Genomic DNA, 21,350 nt, shown 5'->3' with positions numbered 1-21,350 from the left:
TGTTCGCGAGCAAAGTAAATAAGTAGCACTGGGAATTTATGTACGTAAACTTGGCAGGAAAAGTAAGCCATGTTATTTGAATATCTCCCTGTCAGCCGGATTTTGCGCAATTGCACGTGTCAAGCGGATCTAGCTCATTGCGACGAAATTGAAGTTCCAGCTGCGGAAACATCAGGAGTTTGTTAGCCCTATGTAGCAGTAAATTTACGAGCACTTCGTTTCCCTATTATCAGTATAGTGTAATATATATATATATATATATATATATATATATATATATATATATATATATATATATATATATATATATATATATATATATATAGTTTTTTACAGGCGACCTTCCCTGCTGTGCTGCGTCAGGCTATAAGGTGCCTGGCTATATGATAAAGGTACCAGGCGGCAATTGATACCCATTCATCGAAGACGACTTTTAGCGCACATATATCACATTATTCATATTGTAACCCATACTTCAATTACTTCCTAATTACGGTTACCATGGTTGCTTGGTTTTCTAAGAAGTCCATCAGGAGTTTGCAGTGTTCACCTGGAACGGAGAGTCCTCGCGCCTGTCTCGTCCACCTGCAAGTCCTGGGTCGGAAACTCGCCGAGAGCTGCAAGGCCCAAAGTGCCTCCTGACCTCACACTGCAGCCGCGGCCGAAGTCACGTGAGCGCCCGTATGGGGGCCATCTGGAAGGAACCACCGCGAGTGATGTCCAGAGAGGCGTCGAGTATGCTGCTCACGACTGTCGCGTTTGGAGTCGCCACGGACTTCAGCTGTATGAGCGCTTGCAGGAGCACGATCCACTCAAGTGCCCTTGACATCCACCAAGCACTGCCACACCTCAACCCAGGTACGCCATATATAGCTCGTACTCCTTGCCCTTTCACGTATAGTCAAAATGATGCCTCATCACCGCCGCTTTAATGAGGATTTTACAGCAATAGATGTTAGGGGGCTCTAACGACATTTCGTTGGATACATTGCCGGATGCAGTGAAGAAACTTCATTTGGCTTGCTCCGTTGCCTAGTGCGCGCCACTGCAAAGAATTCAGATGTGGCAAAAGCAATAACAGCGAAATCAAAATCCACTTGAGCAGGAAACCTAAGTATGAATCTGGGAAAGCCTCAAGAGAACGATAAAGAAAGCGAATGAGACAAACAAGCTTGAACTTCAAACAGAGGGGATTTATGTCGACTTAACGTTAGGAAGCTTTCGAACAATTGACCAAATTTATAAATGTAACAGCATATTGTCCAGTATATTCAAAGCCTACTGCGAATAGAGAACCCTAGCTGCGAAGTAATGGGACGCTAACTGTACAGGTGGTGTTGCCAGGGTGCATGCGTCAAGCCAAGCGTGTCGCAGGCATGAGATAATTCCGGGTTTGCCAGGTGAAGGGGCACTGGACACTGTAAAGCATTGGATCGACTGCGCCGAAAAGACAAGTATGCAGAAATCAGACTGCTTATAAATTAAAGATTGGCCTTTCAGAACCTTTGCGCTTTTCATTAGAAAGCCGTAGCTCCTCTAGAATTAATTAAGGAACTGATACTCCATAAAGAAAATGTACTCTGACGTAACACCTTACGAATTGGTGCGTGACTGCAATGAACGCTGGGAAAACATTGTGTTTAGTATGAAATAAGTAGCAGCTTTTACATAAATATATTATAATCCTGCTGTTTGGATAAATGCTGGTGATAAAGTATGTGGCAGGTAAAAAGAAGCAATTTATGCATATTTAGTGCAGAAAAAGTCATTTCGCTGACTGATTGATCCAAGTGTGAAATTTACACAATCGTTGAAATATTTGTGATTCTCAGTTCTTTATGAGGCAACAATCTTTATCATTAAATTCGTCCCACGGAAGCTTCGAAGGAGGGGGGGGGGTTCTTTCACCCTCTTCCGCCACCACGTGTCTCGAAAGTGTATATGATGCATATCCTGCCGCCACTCCTGACTAGAGTGCATTTTTACTCTAGAAGGCAGTTCTGCGATGCCATCAATGACTCAGATGTCGGGATAGCTTCCATGACTTACGATTTTACTTGAATATGGTCTGATACTTTTCTTTAAAAACCAATGCAGGAAATCAAAGGGCTGGATTTGATTCGAGCGTGTGGTTTGGCCGCAACCGCCAGACATTGTGGACCTTAGAAAGACAAATACCACTAGGTGAAGGAACATGTTCTTGATTTCATAAGCACACACAGAACAGCGCAACTTCCGTAGGGCTGTTATTATACAGGTGAAGGCGAAGGAGATCGCAAGATTACGTAGCGTTGCTCAGAAGAAGTTGAGACGTTCTGTCAACGGGAGACGTGCCTGTCAAATTCGACATGCTTACTTCGCTTAGTCAGGTAGTGCACTGGGTCAAGCTGGCATAGCATGAAGTTCTCGCTAATGTGATGATGTGAGAAATGGAGAAATGTGAGATCCCGATGATGTTGAATTTTTTTCTTCGGTGTAGAATTAAGAATGTTTGTTTAGTTTCCGCGATCTCGAATTTAGCAGTTTGACCTAGAATTTACGTTAGTCTAGAGCCGAATAAATACGGTAATTTTTCATTGGGAAAACTACACCTCAGATTTCTGACGGCGTCTTTAAATGTGGCCTTCACTCTAATGCGAAAATGCTTTGCATTTCAATGTCAAGGTTGCGTTTCAGTCAACGTTAGAGGTGTCATCTCGCTTATATGTTCTTAAAAACATGTGTGAACGACATGTTTTTGTTGTTGTTTTCATGCAAAGGCCAACATTAGGTTTCCTACTGTAACATGCTTAATGTCTTTCAGAGGGAAGCGCCTTGTTTTTTTGATGATTCTAACATCATGCGGGACAACATGAGGTAGGAACCATCAAGACTATTATGGCATCTTGTATATACAAGAAATAGAGGTCACTTCGCCTGCAGTTGTCTAGTAATGCGCTTTTGATAGATTTACTGTCTCAGTTTATGATGCCGACGAATTACTCTGAGGTGTACGACCATCGATCGCTACCACTAAATTCTGATGATGTACCTCTGACGATGTACCAATGATCATGTACCACTGAGTCTGATGTGCAGGCTATGCACGTTTCTGTTTAACTGAGCAACTTTCAAGCACTACTTTTTAATTATTTTGTGGCAACGGCTACTGCTTTTCTTCTTAGTCGGTTTGTTTTATTATTAGAACGCGTAGCACCCCTTAAAATTTCAAAAATATCTTGTTTCTAAAAGGTTAACGTGCGATCATACCCGGACCCGAAGAGACAGCGTAGCCTGATCGACCAAGCACGGGAGATGGCTATGGCCCGCGGCTACCTGCAATAAGGAGGACACCCACTTAGGGCACAAACGGCGCTTGCTCATTATAAAAGTTTCTGATAAACTCTCTCTCTATGTCTCTCTCTCTCTCTCTCTCTGCCATGAATGCGCTTCGATGTTCAATCTCCCTCGAACGCTGTGGCTTGTTCCTCGGGTGTTTTCTATGTTTTGGAATCCTGCTCTTTACTGCCTTCTAGAATGATGGTTTATATTGAAGGTTCTGTACTTTAAGATATCGAGTAACTTTATTAATTCATCTATGAGCCCAATGAAACTGCTTACTCCCCCCAAAACGAACAGCAGGCTTAAGCAATCACTGCAGTTGTGTCCTGAATATTTTTTATCGAACCAGTCTGTTCAGCCACGATAAGTATACAAGAACATACGATGCATTTCGCAGCAGCTTGCAGGGGTTGGAGCAATATGGTACCCCTCTACCGAGCCGGTGCCGAGGACTGCCCATGGGTTCAGCTCAGGTACTGCGTGGAAGAGGGTCTGGCCAAGGTTTGGAGCGCGTGTTTCGAGGTTCTACGCCGCGCCCAGCGCCCCATGGCTGCCACAAGGACGGCGAGGGTTTCCGGATCCATGGACCTTGCACTCGACACCCGCCTCAGCACACCTCGACGATGCTTCAGGTACCGACAGCTTATTGCTAAAGCAACTTGGCACGTGTGCTATTGCTATAAGCAGGCACTGTGGCTGGATTAGATATGAGCAGTAACATGACACGTGGAATTGATGCATTGCTGCTTACCACATTGTAAAGCGGTGGCGTAGTGGTAGAATATCCGCCTCGCGTGCAAGAGGACCGTGGTTCGAATGCCGGTGCCAGGCAATTTTTTACCGGATTAACAAAAATTCGCGCGTTGATAAAATTGCATAAACAGGCCTGGAGTGCGGCCTGATCCCGGCGATCAGAACCGGTAACGCACTCCCTCACCAGAGCAGGATTGGCCACCCTGGTGCAGTACTTGGCCGCAACCTCCCTTATGAATACAACAATCAAACCCCGGCCCTCAGTCCCCAGCAGCTGTGAAGCAACTGACCATGGCGGCGATCAGGCCTGTGACGCAGCAGAGGGTGCTAAGAATCCCTGGATCCGGACAGACCGAAATTGGAATCTGAACCTGGCAACGTTTAACGCTAGAACGTTATCTAGTGAGGCGAGTCTAGCAGTGTTATTGGAGGAATTAGAGGGTAGTAAATGGGATATAATAGGGCTCAGTGAGGTTAGGAGCACAAAAAAAGCATATACAGTGCTAAAAAGCGGGCACGTACTGTGCTACCTGTGCTTAGCGGAGAGATGAGAACTTGGAGTCAGAGTCCCAATTAATAAGAATATAGCTGGTGACACACAGGAATTTTATAGCATTAATGAGAGGGTGGCAGGTCTTGTTGTGAAACTTAATAAGAGGTACAAAATGAAGGTCGTACAGGTCTACGCCCCTACATCCAGTCATGATGACCAGGAAGTCGAAAGCTTCTATTAAGACGTGGAATCGGCGATGGGTAAAGTCAAAACAAAATACACTATACTGATGGGCGACTTCATTGCCAAGGTAGGCAAGAAGCAGGCTGGAGGCAAGTCAGTGGGGGAATATGGCATAGGCACTACGAATAGCAGGGAGAGGTATTAGTAGAGTTTGCGGAACAGAATAATATGCGGATAATGAATACCTTCTTCCGCAAGCGGGATAGCTGAAAGTGGACGTGGAGGAGCCAGAACGGCGAGACTATAAATGAAATAGACCTCATACTCTGCGCTAACCCTGGCATTATACAAGATGTGGATGTGCTCGAAAAGGTGCGCTGCAGTGACCATAGGATGGTAAGAAATCGAATTAGCCTAGACCTGAGGTGGGAACGGAAGAAACTGGTACATAAGAAGCCAATCAATGAGTTAGCGGTAAGAGGGAAAATAGAGGAATTCCGGATCAAGCTACAAAACACGCATTCGGCTTTAACTCAGGAAGAGGACCTTAGTGTTGAATCAATGAACGACAATCTTACGGGCATCATTAAGGAGTGGGCAATAGAAGTAGGTGGTAATTCCGTTAGACAGGATACCAGTAAGCTATCGCAGGAGACGAAAGACCTGATCAAGAAACGGCAATGTATCAAAGCCTCTAACCCTAAAGTTAGAATAGAACTGGCAGAACTTTCCAAGTTAATCAAGAAGCGTAAGACAGCTGACATAAGGAAGTATAATATGGATAGAATTGAACATGCTCTCAGGAACCGAGGAAGCCTAAAGGCACGAAGAAACTAGGAATTGGCAAGAATCAGATGTATGTGGTAACAGACAAAGCCGGCAATATCATAACTAATATGGATGAGATTGTTCAAGTGGATGAGGAATTCTATAGAGATTTATACAGTACCAGTGGCACCCACGACGATAATGGAAGAGAGAATAGTCTAGAGTAATTCGAAATCCCACAAGTAACGCCGGAAGAAGTAAAGAAAGCTTTGGGAGCTATGCAAAGGGGGAAGGCAGCAGGGGAGGATCAGGTAACAGCAGATTTGCTGAAGGATGGTGGGCAGATTGTTCTAGAGAAACTGGCCACCGTGTATACGCAATGCCTCATGACCTCGAGGGTACCGGAATCGTGGAAGAACGCTAACATAATTATTATCCATAAGAAAGGGGATGCCAAAGACTTGAAAACTTATAGAGCGATCAGCTTACTGTCAGTTGCCTACCAACTATTTACTAAGGTAATCGCAAATAGAATCATCAACACCTTAGACTTCTGTCAAGCAAAGGACCAGGCGGGATTCCGGAAAGGATACACAACAATAGACCATATGCACATTATCAATCAGGTGATAGAGAAATGTGCGGAATATAACCAACCCTTATATATAGCTTTGATTGATTACAAGAAAGCGTTTGATTTTATCGAAACCTCAGCAGTCATGGAGGCATTACGGGATCAGGGTGTAGACGAGCCGTATGTAAAAATACTGAAAGATATCTATAGTGGCCATAAGGAAAGCAACAATATCCCAATAAAGAAAGGCATCAGGCAGGGAGATACGATCTCTCCAATGCTATCCACAGCGTGTTTACAGGAGGTATTCAGAGGCCTGGATTGGGAAGAACTGGGGAAGGATTGGGAAGAATAAGAGTTAATGGAGAATACCTTCGTAACTTGCGATTCGCTGATGAAATTGCCTTGCTTAGTAACTCAGGGGACCAATTGAAATGCATGCTTACTGACCTGGAGATGCAAAGCAGAAAAGTGGGTCTAAGAATTAATCTGCAGAAAACTAATGTTGAACAGTCTCGGAAGAGAACAGCAATTTACAATAGGTAGGGAGGCACTGGAAGTGGTAGGGGAATACATCTACTTAGGAAAGGTAGTCAGCGCGGATCCGGATCATGAGACAGAAATAATCAGAAGAACAAGAATGGGCTGGGGTGCGTTTGGCAGGCATTCTCAGATCATGACAAGCAAATTGCCATTATCCCTCAAGAGAAAAGTGTATAATAGCTGTGTCTTACCAGTACTCACCTACAGGGCAGAAACCTGGAGGCTTACGAAAAGGCTTCTACTTAAATTGAGGACGACGCAACGAGCTATGGAAAGAAGTATGTTGGGTGTAACGTTAAGGGATAAGAAAAGAGCAGATTGGGTGAGAGAACAAACGCGAGTTAATGACATCTTAGTTGAAATTAAGAAAAAAAAATGGGGCATGGGCAGGACATCTAATGATGAGGAGGGAAGATAACCGGTGGTCATTAAGGGTTACGGACTGGATTCCAAGGGAAGGGAAGCGTAGCAGGGGGCGGCAGAAAGTTAGGTGGGCGTATGAGATTGAGAAGTTTGCGGGGACGACATGGCCAAAATTAGTACATGACCGGGGTAGTTGGAGAAGTATGGGAGAGGCCTTTGCCCAGCAGTGGGCGCAACCAGGATTATGATGATGATGATGATGATGATGATGACATTGTAAAGCAATGTTAGATATTCATTCTTTTTATTTCACGCTCACAGGTTTCGTACGTATACGTACGGACCCTTTCATCGTACTATAATCACAACCCAATTTACTGACGGGCCACAAAGACATCAATGGACGTGAAGTTATAATGGCGACAGCTAATCTCCGAGGTGCGTTGAAGTGTGCGTTTAAATTCCTCTCATAGTGCAACACAACCAACACATAGACCAACACAAATTTAGATTAAGGTAATCTTTCCTCAAAATAAAATGAAATTCCAAGTGCAATTGGCGTGGTTGCAAACTGACAGCAACAGTTCATAAAATGTACTTCCAGGTGAGCTAGTCTGCTTATTTTTAGATTTCAGCTAAACGCAAACAACTAGCGGGCAAATAATAAAGATGAAGGTAAATGAACCTGTATCACCCACCTACGTTGTGCATGAGAGCTCTATCAACATACAAATTTGTAGATACGACAAGAGCAACTTGAACACATCAAGCGGTAAGGTCACCGCACTTTGTTCTAGTATATTCTCGCATCATAGCTGCAAGTAGAAAAACCAAACAAAAGCAAGCGATGGCACAGCTAAGAACCTGGTCGAGACATCGAGATAAGAGCTTATGTATCGCTTTTGTTCAAGTTCTGACAGTGACAAAAGTTCGCCTTGCAGAAACCACACCTACTCATGCATACCGACATTCATAGGAAGGGCAAAAGGGCTTAAGCACTAGAAAGGCTACAACAAATACGTACAGGCAGAGACCGAGGAGCGCATGCGCCAACCGCCCCGTTACATCTGCAAGGACGCTGAATTGTGGAATGCGATGACAATACAAAGCAAAGGTTTTGCTGCTCTGCGAAGCTATTATAATCTTGCTACGCTTAACAAATCCTCAGTTGCTGCCATTACTCGCTCGAAGATAGGGCAAAACTATACTTGCAAAAAAATGGAGCAATATAAAATAGTCTCTTTCTTCTGAATTATACTGAAACACGACTGTATTTTAGCATATTATAGTACATACGTGAAACATTTTTTCCTTTTAACTGACATCTAGCCATTAAAAGAATGTGTGATATGGGTGAGAACTGAAAACTGCGTATTTTTTGTGTGCTGTCAAGGAGCAAAGAACCTGAAGTGGATGAGTCCTGATAATTGCGACATGCGTCCTGGAATAGAGATGCCACACCACACACAATATCTGCAATAAACTCGTTTCATTCTTTCTTTTTCGCTGCGTTAGCAAAGTTTATTCACCTCATAAACGCATCATGCCAAGACGCCGCACTTGTGACCAATATAGCAGCCAGCTCCCTTTTGATCAAACATTTAAAAATAGCTCATTAGGTAACACAATGACAGTTAAACAAAATAAAATGCTATAGAAAGCAATAAAGAAGCTCGCCACAATCGGCAAAACCATAAGCAGAACCTTCTTTTCAAAAACAACTTTGTGATGCCCGAAATGTCGTCCTGATCCGATAAAGGATCGAATGACTTGGAACGACATGATATGTCACGGGGTAAGAACAAGGACACAAGAAGAAACAAAATGCCTACACAAGTGTTTGTATCTGTGTATGGTGTCCTCATGTGGTCCTTTTTCTTGCTGCTCTACACTTCATGCCATTGCATGATCTACCAACAAGCCCACGTGACCATCGTCATTCGACGTTGTGTAGTTTTTATATAGACGCACTGACGCGACCACTTGCAAAGTATGTCTCTGCGGTGTCAAATCCCGTATAAACTGCAAAGCACAAAAGTTGCCAGATGGCGCAGTGGCTAGAGCGAGCAGCGTCCAGTGGCACATTGCCGTTAGGGGCATGAGTTCACATGCCGGTGGCTGTGCGTTGGTGGACGAAATTCGTCTTCGCACTTACGAGGTTGAAGCAAACTGCAAGGGTGCGGCCGTCATCTTGGGTGTAAAGGTACGCGATGGCGTGATGTCATGCGCGCGATGTAATAATTACTTTGCGCTGCATTGACTGAGCATGCGCAAAACATTTTGCAGCCACCGTTACACTGCGCCCATAGTACCGAATGCAACGGGCTTTCGTGTCCATGCTAAGGAAAATCCGACGACACCTAAGCTCTTACGAGTTGTGAATGCGGAAGCATTAATGTCCATTTGAACACCGCTGAGCAGTCCTACCAGTTACCAACTCCTCGCGGGCAAGCGAACGCGTCGAGACGCTTGGCCAACGCCTCCTAGATAGCGCAAGACCGTTGTGGTATTATTCACATTACGCGTCATTCACATTCACATTACCAATTGAGCTACCGCGGCGCCGTTTTCGCATCTACTTACTTGGGTATATTCGTTTTACTACGAGAACCCTGGGAGTGTTAGCCAGCGCCAGCACTCACAAACCTGGGGGACGATGTAGAACATTTTTCTGCCGCAGGCGTCCCGAGTACGTGATTTTTTTTGGGGGGGGGGATGGGGGGGAGGGGTCATGCCGACGGGTCAATAAACCCACACATGCTACCTAAAGGCATCAGTGTTGCCGGGTTCGGCACCCTCGTTATGTAATAAACGAGAAGAAAGGAGGTTAAGCGAGGGGCCAGAATTTTATTAATCATATGACAAGAAACCAATGGCAATAAGAATAATATAACTAAGAATAACATTAATAACCAATAACACTAACATTATTCATCCTAACCAGCATGGTTTCAGAAATGGTCTGTCTCCTGTTACTGAATTTGTCGAACTTTTTCAGGACCTCGCAGAGAGAATTAACAGGGTGCCTACCAACCGGGAAAACCGGGAAAACCGGCAATTCTCAGGGATTTTCAATAGTCTGGAAGAACTCAGGGAAAACTCATGGAATTTGTGCTTCTATCAGGGAAAATTAGCTGTAATTTTATTGAAAGGGAAAGAAAGTCACGGTAAAGGTGGCTCGAGTAGAAGTAGCCAGTGTTTAGTCAACGACTGACTTTCCGGACTCCCGATAATTCGGACGGCTTCTCGGCATCACCACGTACCCCATAGATCCTATCTAAAATAATGTCTGAAATTTAGGATGCAAGAACCCTTCGCCGTCCGATTTTCCGGAATTTTCGCCTTCATGGCAGGTCCGAAACGGCATTAATAAAACCACCACTACCGCCACCATTTTGATTACCTCGTCGCTCCTCGAACGTTCTCGCACGCAGATCCGCTGGCAGCTGTAGCCACCACCGCAGCAACGCTAGGCGTAGCTGCTTCTGCGTTCGCTATTCAGCTTCTTGCCGTTCTGTGCCGTGTTTTTTATTGAAAGAATTCGCCGCTATCAGCAATGGCACCGACTCCGCCTTAGTGGTCCTCGCGACTGGCTTCGAAGCGCGGAAAGCACAACGCGCTGCATAATGCCGGTTGCCGAAAGTCAGCTTCGCCTCACTACAGTTGTATTACGCGGTGAAGCGTGCGCACATTATTGCGGTGAAGCTTTAAGGGCGTGGGAAGGGGCAATTGTCACGGGACACGCGTGCACCCGCTCCGTTTTGTCACAGGATGGGCACCGATGTGCCTAATAAATGTACTGGCGGGCCCTCAGAGCTTTTTCTGATGTTCTGCGGCAGTAAAAGACATGCAGTGGTGCTCCAACTATTTCTAGTGTGTGTGCGTGTGTGTGGAGGGGGGGGCGGCAAACCGCAGATGATCTCACCTATCGTTCTCTCTCTCTCTCTCTCTCTCTGTGTGTGTGTGTGTGTGTGTTGCCCATTACTATTACAATAAGTGAAATAGCCTGGAAATGATTCTGTTATAAGTATATTTCACCGACAGGGACCTATTTATCAATCACATATGCTGAACCATGGGGGCCCGAAAAATGAGCTGAATTTGCATGAGTTATAGTTGTTATACAGTTGCTCAACTATATAACATCTCAAGATGATACAGGAGCAAAAGGCAATGAGTGCACCCACAGTGGTGTCGGATCGCACCCAGCAGTAGCAGTACAGCATACATAAAAAGGCACATTTGCTACAAAGCATATAAATAATTCAACAAAGAATTGTACTTGCTGTTTAAGTCTAGAAGATAAATGTATTGTTAGTTTAGATAATAGTGCTGTCGAGGTTATAGGCGACGACATACAATCAACATAAATTACGTGCAATATTCATGCATTGAAAAAAGTGGACTCGCCATCTCGGCCCTGCGACAGTGGACGTCCAGCGAACCGGTTAAAAACCACCACTACAACTGCTGTGGGGGGTAGGCAGTGCTTTAGTGCTTTATAATCCCCCCCCCCCATTGTTTCCACACACTCAATTTCTACTAGACTTGAAAGCTGTTGAGTGCACAGTTATTCCAGGGCAATGGGATAAATTCTTTGTTCGCAAACACATTCATAAAGCTCCAAATAGCTTACATGCATAATATACGAAAAATATCATAATTGGTTCTCTATCTTCGAAGTTTGCCTTCGTATTGGTGATAATGCGCCCTTTATATTCGACAAATATAAACAAAATGTATTGTTTAGTTCATGGAGGACATCGCTGAAACAAGGACGGAAGGTGTTATGACACATGAAAATAAGGAAAGAAAAACGACGGCTCGTTATTATTTACGCTTTTAACCGGACCAGGAACATAAAAATTTTGTCACACATTGCAGTTACAATGGCCCCCCTCCACTTTCCACAAAGTATGAGCCTGTTGTAAACTACAGCTACGTCGGCACACCGGGAAGCATAGTTGCTAGCAGTCATATCACACACTCTAATGCTTGAATAAGCAAATTTGTACAAAAGCTGTATTTGATCCAACCACTTCGCACAGGAAGTTTCCATTGGGCACCACCAATTTTCGCTAAATTTGGTCTTGGCGGCTTTTATAGTGCTGCCCGAGCAGCTGGCTCAATTCTTCCGCTCTCGTTAGACACGCTCAAACACGCCGGAGTGCTTGCATACGTAATTTATTACGAAAGCCATATATTTTGAACTTTAAATCCACATCACCCATTAATTTGTCCTTACAGTCACCAAACCTAACGAAGCTGCCTTTTTTAGTTCAGTGAGGATACCAGCCGAAACTAATATATCACGCATGACAAAGTAAGTACAAAAAAATGAGGGTTCAATGATTATTCGTAACGCCTCTCAATAACCCAGAAATATTAAAACTATGCACCACATTCCACTTGAAATGCTGCCTATTCCTTCAAAGTATAAAGTATCTTAAACTCTCTTGGGATAATAGCAGTAGCGTGATAATTTCCAAGAGTTGTTCACAATTTGTTGATGGTGTATTTGATCAACATGCATTTACCATCGCACATAAGCTTGGCGTATTGCTCCTCTTATTTTCGCACAATTTATCTCAATTGTTATTGTAACTATGCAAGCGCAGAAGTCTAAGTCTTACACCGCTCGTAAAATAGACTAATAAGGCTATGGACCACTTGCATACCTATTCTACTTGAAGATGTGCCTTTAACCCACCCTTACCATGCCCCTAATTTCCACTAGAAATAAACAAGATGCCATGTTTAGCTCACCAGGAACACCTAAGAAACAAACTGCGAATCTCGTAATATCCCCTTCGGTCACGGCATGACATTTGCGAACGCAACTTATTTTTGCCATTACTGTGTAGTGTTTACAAGGGATAGAAAGTGAACATTAGGCTTTGAGTAAATTGCACAATGTGCTTTTTTAAGGTACAGCCGCGGCCACGTCTGTGTAGAGCGCGCGAGCAGACAGCCTTGCTCTGCGGGGCGACACCGTGCGGCAGTTGCGGGATCTGACGCACTGTGCCCAGGAGCATGCGCGGCCTAAAAGACATGCAGAACTACATTGCACGAGTGCCAACGTTGAAAAGGGCAGTTGTTTAAACGAATATGTACGCTTCCTCAGGACGCTCTCGGTATAGCCATGCCAAACGATTACGCGTTTCAGCTGATAACACGCGCCCGACTCTATCGCTCTTTGGGACATTGTGCGCCCCATAATAGCTATTGCGCGTCGCTCATCCGCTGTGAGTCGGGGAGCCATTGCGAATGAATTCTGCGAAAAGGTTTGACTTCTATGTCTAATATAGGCAGCACGCATGCGATGTTGTCATTTCATTGGCCGATAACATTATCTGGGATTGGTGAAGACATAGTTTTTCATATCAAGTGCCCTGACAGAATCGCACACGCTATCACTCACGTGCGCAATTCCCTTGTCATCGCGCGTAGTAAGATGGCGCCCTCGGGTAATACGCACAACCGGCAAAACACGTGCGCTTACCAACATAATTTCTGGTTTAAAGCAGCGTGCGCCGACCTGCATGTCTATTAGGCCGCGCATGCTCCTGGACACAGTGCGTCAGATCCCGCAACTGCCGCACGGTGTCGCCCTGCAGAGCAAGGCCGTCTGCTCGCGCGCTCTACACAGGCGTGGCCGCGGCTGTACAGCCAGTCCACTTCTCAGTGAAATGTATCCCTTCAAACGACCGCTTTCATGAAGGAATTGCCCTCTTTGACGTCCCTTCAAAGCCTTCGTGATGCCTTCAATGCCTTCATGAAAGCGAAGTGGGGGGTTTCGGTAGTAATCGCAAAAAATTATTTTTTCCCATGTTGTAATTCTTGGGCCCAATAATTAAAATTTGCAAGTAATTTGAGCGGATGATTCAATATACTTATTGAAGAAACGTTGCACGACTCACTTTACAATTAATGAATATTAGTTACTATATATTTACGATGGGTCACTATAAAATTCAGAGGCATTCTTCCACCTTGACTTGCCTTCTATATGGCGTCTCCAGCAAATAGCTAATCTTCGAAAATATTTGCTTCTGTATACATCTCATTTTTATTTGTATTTGAGAATGTCTCACTATGAGTTTTACGCATTTATTCCAATATATCTTTTTTTCGCTATGCATTTTACTAACTCCTCTCTCCTGTTTTTTTTTTGATAAATTAAACACTACCCCTTACTATTCAAGCGGGATTAAGTCGCTTTTTTTTATTTTTTAGCATGCTTACTAGAGAGTGACACCATCGGGCGACATGGTGTCAGCCCGTCTCTTGACATAAAACAGTTTTGTGTAGCTCAGGGAATTTGGCAAGGGCCCTCAGGGAAAACCTCGAAAACTCGTTGGAATTTGGAAATGTCAACTTGGTAGACACCCTGTTTAATGACCATAGCCAAAGAGACATAATTTTTCCCCACTACTCGAAGGCTTTTGATCGTGTTTCACAGGCCATTAAATTGCTCTTTAAACTTAACTGCATACTTGGGGATAGTTAGATGGATAGGCGGCTATTTGTCTGAGCACCGGCATTTCGTACAGTATAAGGACCGTGCTTCTGACACCGTCTCAGTTGTTTCTGGCTTTTCGCAAGGTTCAGTGCTGGCACCATTTTCATTGCTCTTATTTATATAAATGACATAGCGCACCACGTCGATGTCAACATACGTTTGTTCGCAGACCGGACTGCGTACTCTTACAGGAAATAAACTCTCCACCAGACCAGGCAAGGTTGAACAAGGCGCCCAACAACGTCGTGCAGTGGTGCAACATCTGGCGAATGGCTATAAATTCAGAAAAAAAAACTGTTTCAGTGTGAATTACAAAAATGAAATCAAAGCGTAACTACTCTTATTGCTGCGGCAACGAATTCGTTCTTGAAACTGTAAGGGAGCAGAAATACCTCGACATAACTATCTCACAAGACCTCGGTTCATGTACTCATGTGCAGTATATCATCAAAAAAGCAATGAGCAGGCTTTTGCTTTCTAAGCGCGCCCTACGCAATTGGACCCACGAGACCGAACTACTCGCTTAAAAGGTGCTTATCCACCCAATCCTAGAATATGCGAACATCGTCTGGTAACCGTTTCTCCAAAAATATATGATCATGCTTGAGTCGGTGCAATGGAAAGCAGTTCGCCTTATCGACAACAGGTATCGGCGCACCGACTCCCCCCCCCCCCCCCCCCCCCCGGAACTGCTTTTACGCGCTGGCCTTGCCACCTTACCCAGCCGCGCGACCCTCCATAGACTGAAGTTTCTATATTTAATAGTTCATAATGTGCTGTAAATACATCCTACCATTTATGTCAATTTCAGTCGTTCCAGGGAAACACGACACAAACGTGAATTTATACTCTTGCGTTAACAACGTATTTCAGTACACTTTTTCCCCCGAGCGGTACGCAATTGCAACGCATTGAATAGCCTTGTAACGTCGCAGGATACGCTGGAAAGCTTCATTCAGCTCGTAGGGGAGTCGGTGCTGTCTAGCAGCCAAACTTCATGCCCTCTCTGAATTCGTTTTCACGGCCATTTTGTGCTTTCCTTTCTTGATTTTAAGCCAGTAACAAAGTTTCTTTGATTCGTCTTCGTTTTACATCTATCTTGTAAAAAGAAAATCACAGATTTTTTTTTTTCTGATGTGCCTGTAGAGCATCGCACGCGTAATGCGCAGACGTGAGATCGTTCCCCACCTGCGGCAAGTAGTTTCTCCATCCACTTTCATTTCCATTAATTCATCATTTCTTTATTTCAATTAGTAAGTACAAGTAAATTCTCCTATGTTTTCCTTGGTTTTCTTTGTTTGTTGGCTTCTTATGGTTAATAAAAATTGGGCCCCTTTGTTAACCCCGTTGTTCTCGCTTATAACTGTGAAGAGGAATCTAAGAACGCAGGTAGTTCGGAGCACACTATTATAAGGTAATGGGAAGTAAATGATTTACCTAGACGTTTCATGTTGGTCTAATCTCCGTGGAGCTGAAGGGAAACAGTGCCTTTTACCAGGAAGGCATAGAAGGCTATAGCTAATGCATTTACATAGGGTGTGCCAATATTCGAATACGAATAGTTGGTGCGTAATGGTTTATTCGTATTCAAAAATGAACTATTTGGTATTTTCGAATTTCAGAATCAACTCGATATTTTGCAACAACCGCCTGTTTAAGATCGGGTTACTATTCTCCACCTGCTGAACAAGGTATCGCAAATTATAATTATCAGAAGTAAAACAGCGACAAAGTTTTGAAGCAATGCAGAAACAGGATGGGTAGTGCAAGCCTTGTTTTCTGTTTTGCGTTGGAAGTATGGCGATCGTTAACACACCTGTGGTTCGATCTTGTGCACATACGTATATACCCAAGAATGGATGGACGTGGAAACTTCCGTCGCTGTAGCACCATTGGGTAGTGCAAGATATGATGTGAAAGGCGCCAACACGACGACGGACAAAGAGAGAAACACACACACACAGGGGCCGCTTCACATCAAAACCGCTGAAGCAGCACGCCCAACCATCCATGCTAACGTGGTAGTGAGACGCGCGTACAGCGGTGGTTGCGGGTTCAGCTCTCACCCTCAGTTGTTTTCCCTCCATTTCTCTTGAGCTTCTAATTACACCTGAACCTCAATTAAAAACTGCAAATGATTTCCTCTATGCCTTTTTTTATTTTCTTCATTATCTGTTGGTTTAATATGGTTCTGAATAACAAATATGTGCGAACGTTCTGACAGAAACATCGCCCTTACAAAACTGGGCCCCTCGGCTCTCCTTCGTTTCGTCCCATGGATGACAACCCGGTGTTGTTGCTTCTGTGCTACCAATTAGACTTTCTTGCAGTCTAGTCACGTAGTAGTTTTATGTTTTACTTTACAACGAGTGATTTTTTTCCCTTGTAACATGCTCTTTATTGTGTCTAGGGCAAAAAAAATTAACTTTTTCTTTTCCTTTTCCATAACTTCTGATATTTTCTCAACAAATATTTATTTTGCGTTTTTTGTAAAGTTGATCATACAGCATCCTGTCATTCTCGGAAAACTTGTTTTCCACCAGTCTAACGGTGTCAAGCGGCTATATCTGTGCAGTTTTTTTACTGTTGTAGTGACCTTTTGTTTAATATGGTCCTGATTGTCCGTAATAGCTGACTCTCTATCGAGTACAAGTGGGTTCCTAAATATACCGAAATAACTATTTCTGCTGTAAATAAGTGCGTACGCATTTGTCTATTCGATTCGATATTTGATACTCACTATTCGTATTCGAAAAAGTCGGTGTTCGATCGCATACCTCTAATATTTACATAAGGTATTATGACAGCTTAAAATCTTCATTACCTTCAGATTGGAAGTTTACAAGTACAGGAATATTCAAAAGAACACAACCAGCGTAGATTTCCTAGCATGAAAATGCACTTAGTCTGCATATCATCCCTAAATGTTTTGTGCTTCTCCACGTTCATAGTAGCAGAACTAGATTCTGCGGTATGCGCTTGGCCGCTTGTTGTTAACACGGAGATGACAATTACCCGAGCTTTGTACAGGTGAAATACAATATCTGCACCACTGATCTACTTGAAAGCCGCCGAAAGCCGTGAGAAACGGAAGCGATTTGTTCAGTCGCGCTTGGACGGGCTCAGCGTTCCGATATTTACGCCTTTTTTACGCAGTCGATATGTCTTATATTCATCTGCCGTATTCTAAATCTGAACATAAAATTTATTCAATTTGGTTTAGGGAAATTATCTCTCTGGCACGCTTGCGCACGTGTGGCAATCGAATGAATGTAGCGACACCGCTGAGCCCACAGCGTTTAAACGCGTTCAAATAGATTTTGTAAATAATAAACAAACTTCAATTTTGTGGGCACACTGTGAAGGCTATGTAGACCACTGTGCTATGAAACACAATCACAACGTGAAGGCTACCAATGTGATGTAAATCATTGCTTCACCGTAGTCACGGAGCTTATGCGTCGCACAGCGAGTTTCTTCCACTTACTATATGTAGCTTTTGAACATTAAACTGCGTTCTAGATGATCATTTTGAAGGAACCTGTCTAACTAACAAGTCATTAAAAAACCGCCAATTGTTCCTTTAAGTCACTATAATATAACGCTGATTGCTAAATAGAAAACTTTGCCGCTAACAGACAAAAAGGTCACTAAATCTAGCGACAATATTGCTAATGTGGGCACACTGATTAAGTACCGGTAAATTATAGAACGAAATTTGATTTTGTTTTCAAAGATGGTTAGGCTAAACGGCCCGAACAAACACGGGATGATGCAAGAGGTGGTAGATTAAACGTGTTTTGGACTGCCCAGCGACAGCTTTCTCTACAATGCTGGTTGGCAAAGCACGCCCCGCAGGCAGCTCGTACAGCAAAGCACGGTAACCCTTATCCGCTTAGTGCAGTCGGCCGGAGACCATCTCCTACAGCACGTGGCAATGACGCCTGAAAGAAAATCCTAGCTGCCCAAGCACGGGATATGTGATAAAGAAATCGTGCCTATGTCGGCGCAATTCTGATAAAGTTGGCTACAGCTGTTATTCTGTTGGATTTGTCAGTGCACGGCCGACAGTGCCCACTTTCACTAGTGTGTGTGTAGGAGCGGCATGCCTCCTCCTCCCCCCTCACACACACCGGCAGAGACGCCTATGAGAAGCAAGGTGTGACGCACGCACATGCCAATATAAACACATCTCACTCGATGACCACTAGCGCTCGCTGCCTCCCCGGTGGATACGCCTATGTTAAACTTGCTGCCGAACCTAAATACAAAGAAATCGACAGGCCCGGATGAGTCATCAAACTTGTCTTTAAAGAAGTAATCTGAATGGATTGCGAAGTTCATTACTGTCTTCACGAAGTCACTACGGTCAGGTACACTTCATGAAGAATGGAAAATGAGTCAAGTTATACCCGCATTAAAGACGGGCACACCACGTCTACAACCAATTACTGGCCCATTGCACTAACGTCAAGCTGTTGCAAAATGTTAGAACATATTGTTTCTAAGCACATTCGACTGTATTTGTCACAGAACAAAATTCTTAGCAACTGTGAGCATAGGTTTCGCGAGGGCTTCTCAACCGCAAAACAATCACTAGAAAGTGTTCACAATTTCAGTAATGTTATCGATGGCAACGTACCAATCGACCTGATCTACCTTGACTTCAAAAAGGCCTTTGATGAGGTTACTCATAGAAAAGTGTTCAATAAATCAAAGGCTATTTTAGGAGACACAGGTGTAGTCAAATGGGTGGAGGATTTTCTTACTAATCGCGGACAGTTCGTCAGTATTGAAGAAAATAGGTCAGCCATCTTTGACGTTAAGCTAGGGGTGCCTCAGAGTTCAGGTCATGGGCCTGTGCTGTTCCTGGTATTAACGATCTAATCGAAGAATCGGCCACAGTTACAGCGAGGCTATTCGCCGACGATTGTGTCACATATAGATAAGTGAAATGTATTAGTGACCAGATGCCCTTAAATAACTCCTTAGGAAAAGTACACCAATGGTGCGACACGTCGCAGATGTCCCTTAGCCCAGTGAAGACAGTACGTATGACAATCACACACAAACATGAATCTCTGTCATTCACATACACTCTAGAAGGTGAGCCACTTCATGAACAGAGTACAAGTACCTCGGAAGTTTAGTAAAATCTGACCTTATTCGGACACTACACATTGAAAAAGTCGCAGGGAAAGCCAACTAGAGATTAGGTTATATTCAACATATCCTTAAGCTCGCTTCTTGGGCAGCGAAACTGACTACTTATGAAGTGCTCGTGCGCCCGACAATAAAATATGCATGTGAAGTGTGCTATCCATGTTTGAAATATTCAGTGTCAGAACTGGAGCAGGTCCGAAGACATGCATTGAGGTTTATTTATTCCCGATACCATCGACAAGGCGCCGTCACACCTCCTGATGCGAGGGAGAACCTGCCCCTACTTCATGTCAGGAGTGAGGAAAAACGGCTTAGCCTTTTTTATTTGATCATTAATGATCTGTTTCTTGTTGATAAGTCTCACTACATAACTGAATCTAAGATGCGCATAGTACGAAACATAGTAGACGCGTTGAGGAAAATGTATTTCACAGATTGCTACAAATACTCATTTTTACTTTCGACAGCACGTGATTGGAATTGCCTCCCTGCAAACAGAGTGAATGCAAGGACTCGTGAGCAGTTTTCCGCAATTGTGTCCGAATATTCTCAACAATAGGGAAGATATCACTCTCTTGCTCTTTTGTATTGTTCCGGTCACTGCTTGCTGTATGTTGTATTGTTACCACTCCTGTCTTGGTCCCAATGTGGACCGACAATATCTGTAAGTAAATAAAAAAGGATCGGCGGCTAGCGGCATGTCGCAGAAAATTAGCTCCCATTCGCTCCACGATATAGGAAAATGTTGCCGCTCGGCCATTTTGGCTGCACCGTTTCTACCTCCTGCAACATGACGCTCTTATTCGCTAGTGTGGATGTAGAGAAGAGAGCGAAAGTGATGACGCTCTTATTCGCTAGTGTGGATGTAGAGAAGAGAGCGAAAGTGAAGAGGCTGTGGCCGTAGCAAAAATAAAAATAAAAAAATAGAAACATTAGTTTAACATAGCAGAGCCGTTCAGCGGGATTTTGTCCTAATGCATGACGGTGGTCGAACAAGCGCACGTAGGCAGTGCCACTTTATTCCAGCATTTATGCTCACTTTTGCTCTCAAGTCTACTTTGGCATATAGAGTGTCACAACAATCATGCACCGCGTTTTTAAAGTAAGACGATCCGTTCTGTGCGAAGATAACCAAGTGTATATTGTTCACAGAGGAGTATAGTAGCCGCCAGTTTTGCTGCTTGATGTCATTATTTATTAGCAATTAGCTATTCTTCAAATATTGGTCTCAATGGCTTGCTGTAAATGAATAATCTTTAAGAAAGTGAAAGAAATATAAATCTGGCACGTTTTCAACCAGACACTTTTTTGCCCGTTTATTTGTTCCGGCTGATAAAGAAAGCTCGCGGAAAATGAAAAAATATTGACAACCATTCCACTCCATGAAGATGGAATGGCACCGAAAGCACTTTGGTTTTCGTTTGAGAGCTTTAATTGTCGTCAGCTTTCGCCACAGAGTGCAATGGTTGCCCGGGCTTGCGATTGTCGTTTTGATTCAGCATCACGGCAACATTCTTCGTTGGTGGTCGCTTTGCACCGGCGCTGTTTACATTCTCGTGCGGTTCCCTCCGGCGCTCCTCGTACGCATGTTATTCTTCGGTTGTACGAACTATAGGTGTCCGTCCCATTGATAACGCAGCTCTTTCTAGCGACGATACTTCCTGCTT

The 21,350-nt window shown here is 43.9% G+C and overlaps 1 protein-coding gene across 1 annotated transcript in view; it reads left to right on the top strand.

Moving 5' to 3' along the window:
* LOC139051748 (uncharacterized) overlaps nt 1-21,350 on the top strand; it is a 36,503-nt gene that overhangs the window by 308 nt on the left and 14,845 nt on the right. Inside the window, exons 2-3 of the mRNA XM_070528745.1 lie at nt 523-858; nt 3,719-3,953. Of these exons, the coding sequence (XP_070384846.1) occupies nt 684-858; nt 3,719-3,953 (410 nt within the window). The 5' untranslated portion in view covers nt 523-683. The remainder of the gene's footprint in view (nt 1-522; nt 859-3,718; nt 3,954-21,350) is intronic.

Source organism: Dermacentor albipictus, unplaced genomic scaffold (genome assembly GCF_038994185.2).
Source record: "Dermacentor albipictus isolate Rhodes 1998 colony unplaced genomic scaffold, USDA_Dalb.pri_finalv2 scaffold_14, whole genome shotgun sequence".
Lineage (NCBI taxonomy): Eukaryota > Metazoa > Arthropoda > Arachnida > Ixodida > Ixodidae > Dermacentor > Dermacentor albipictus.
This window is presented reverse-complemented; position numbering and strand designations above follow the sequence as displayed.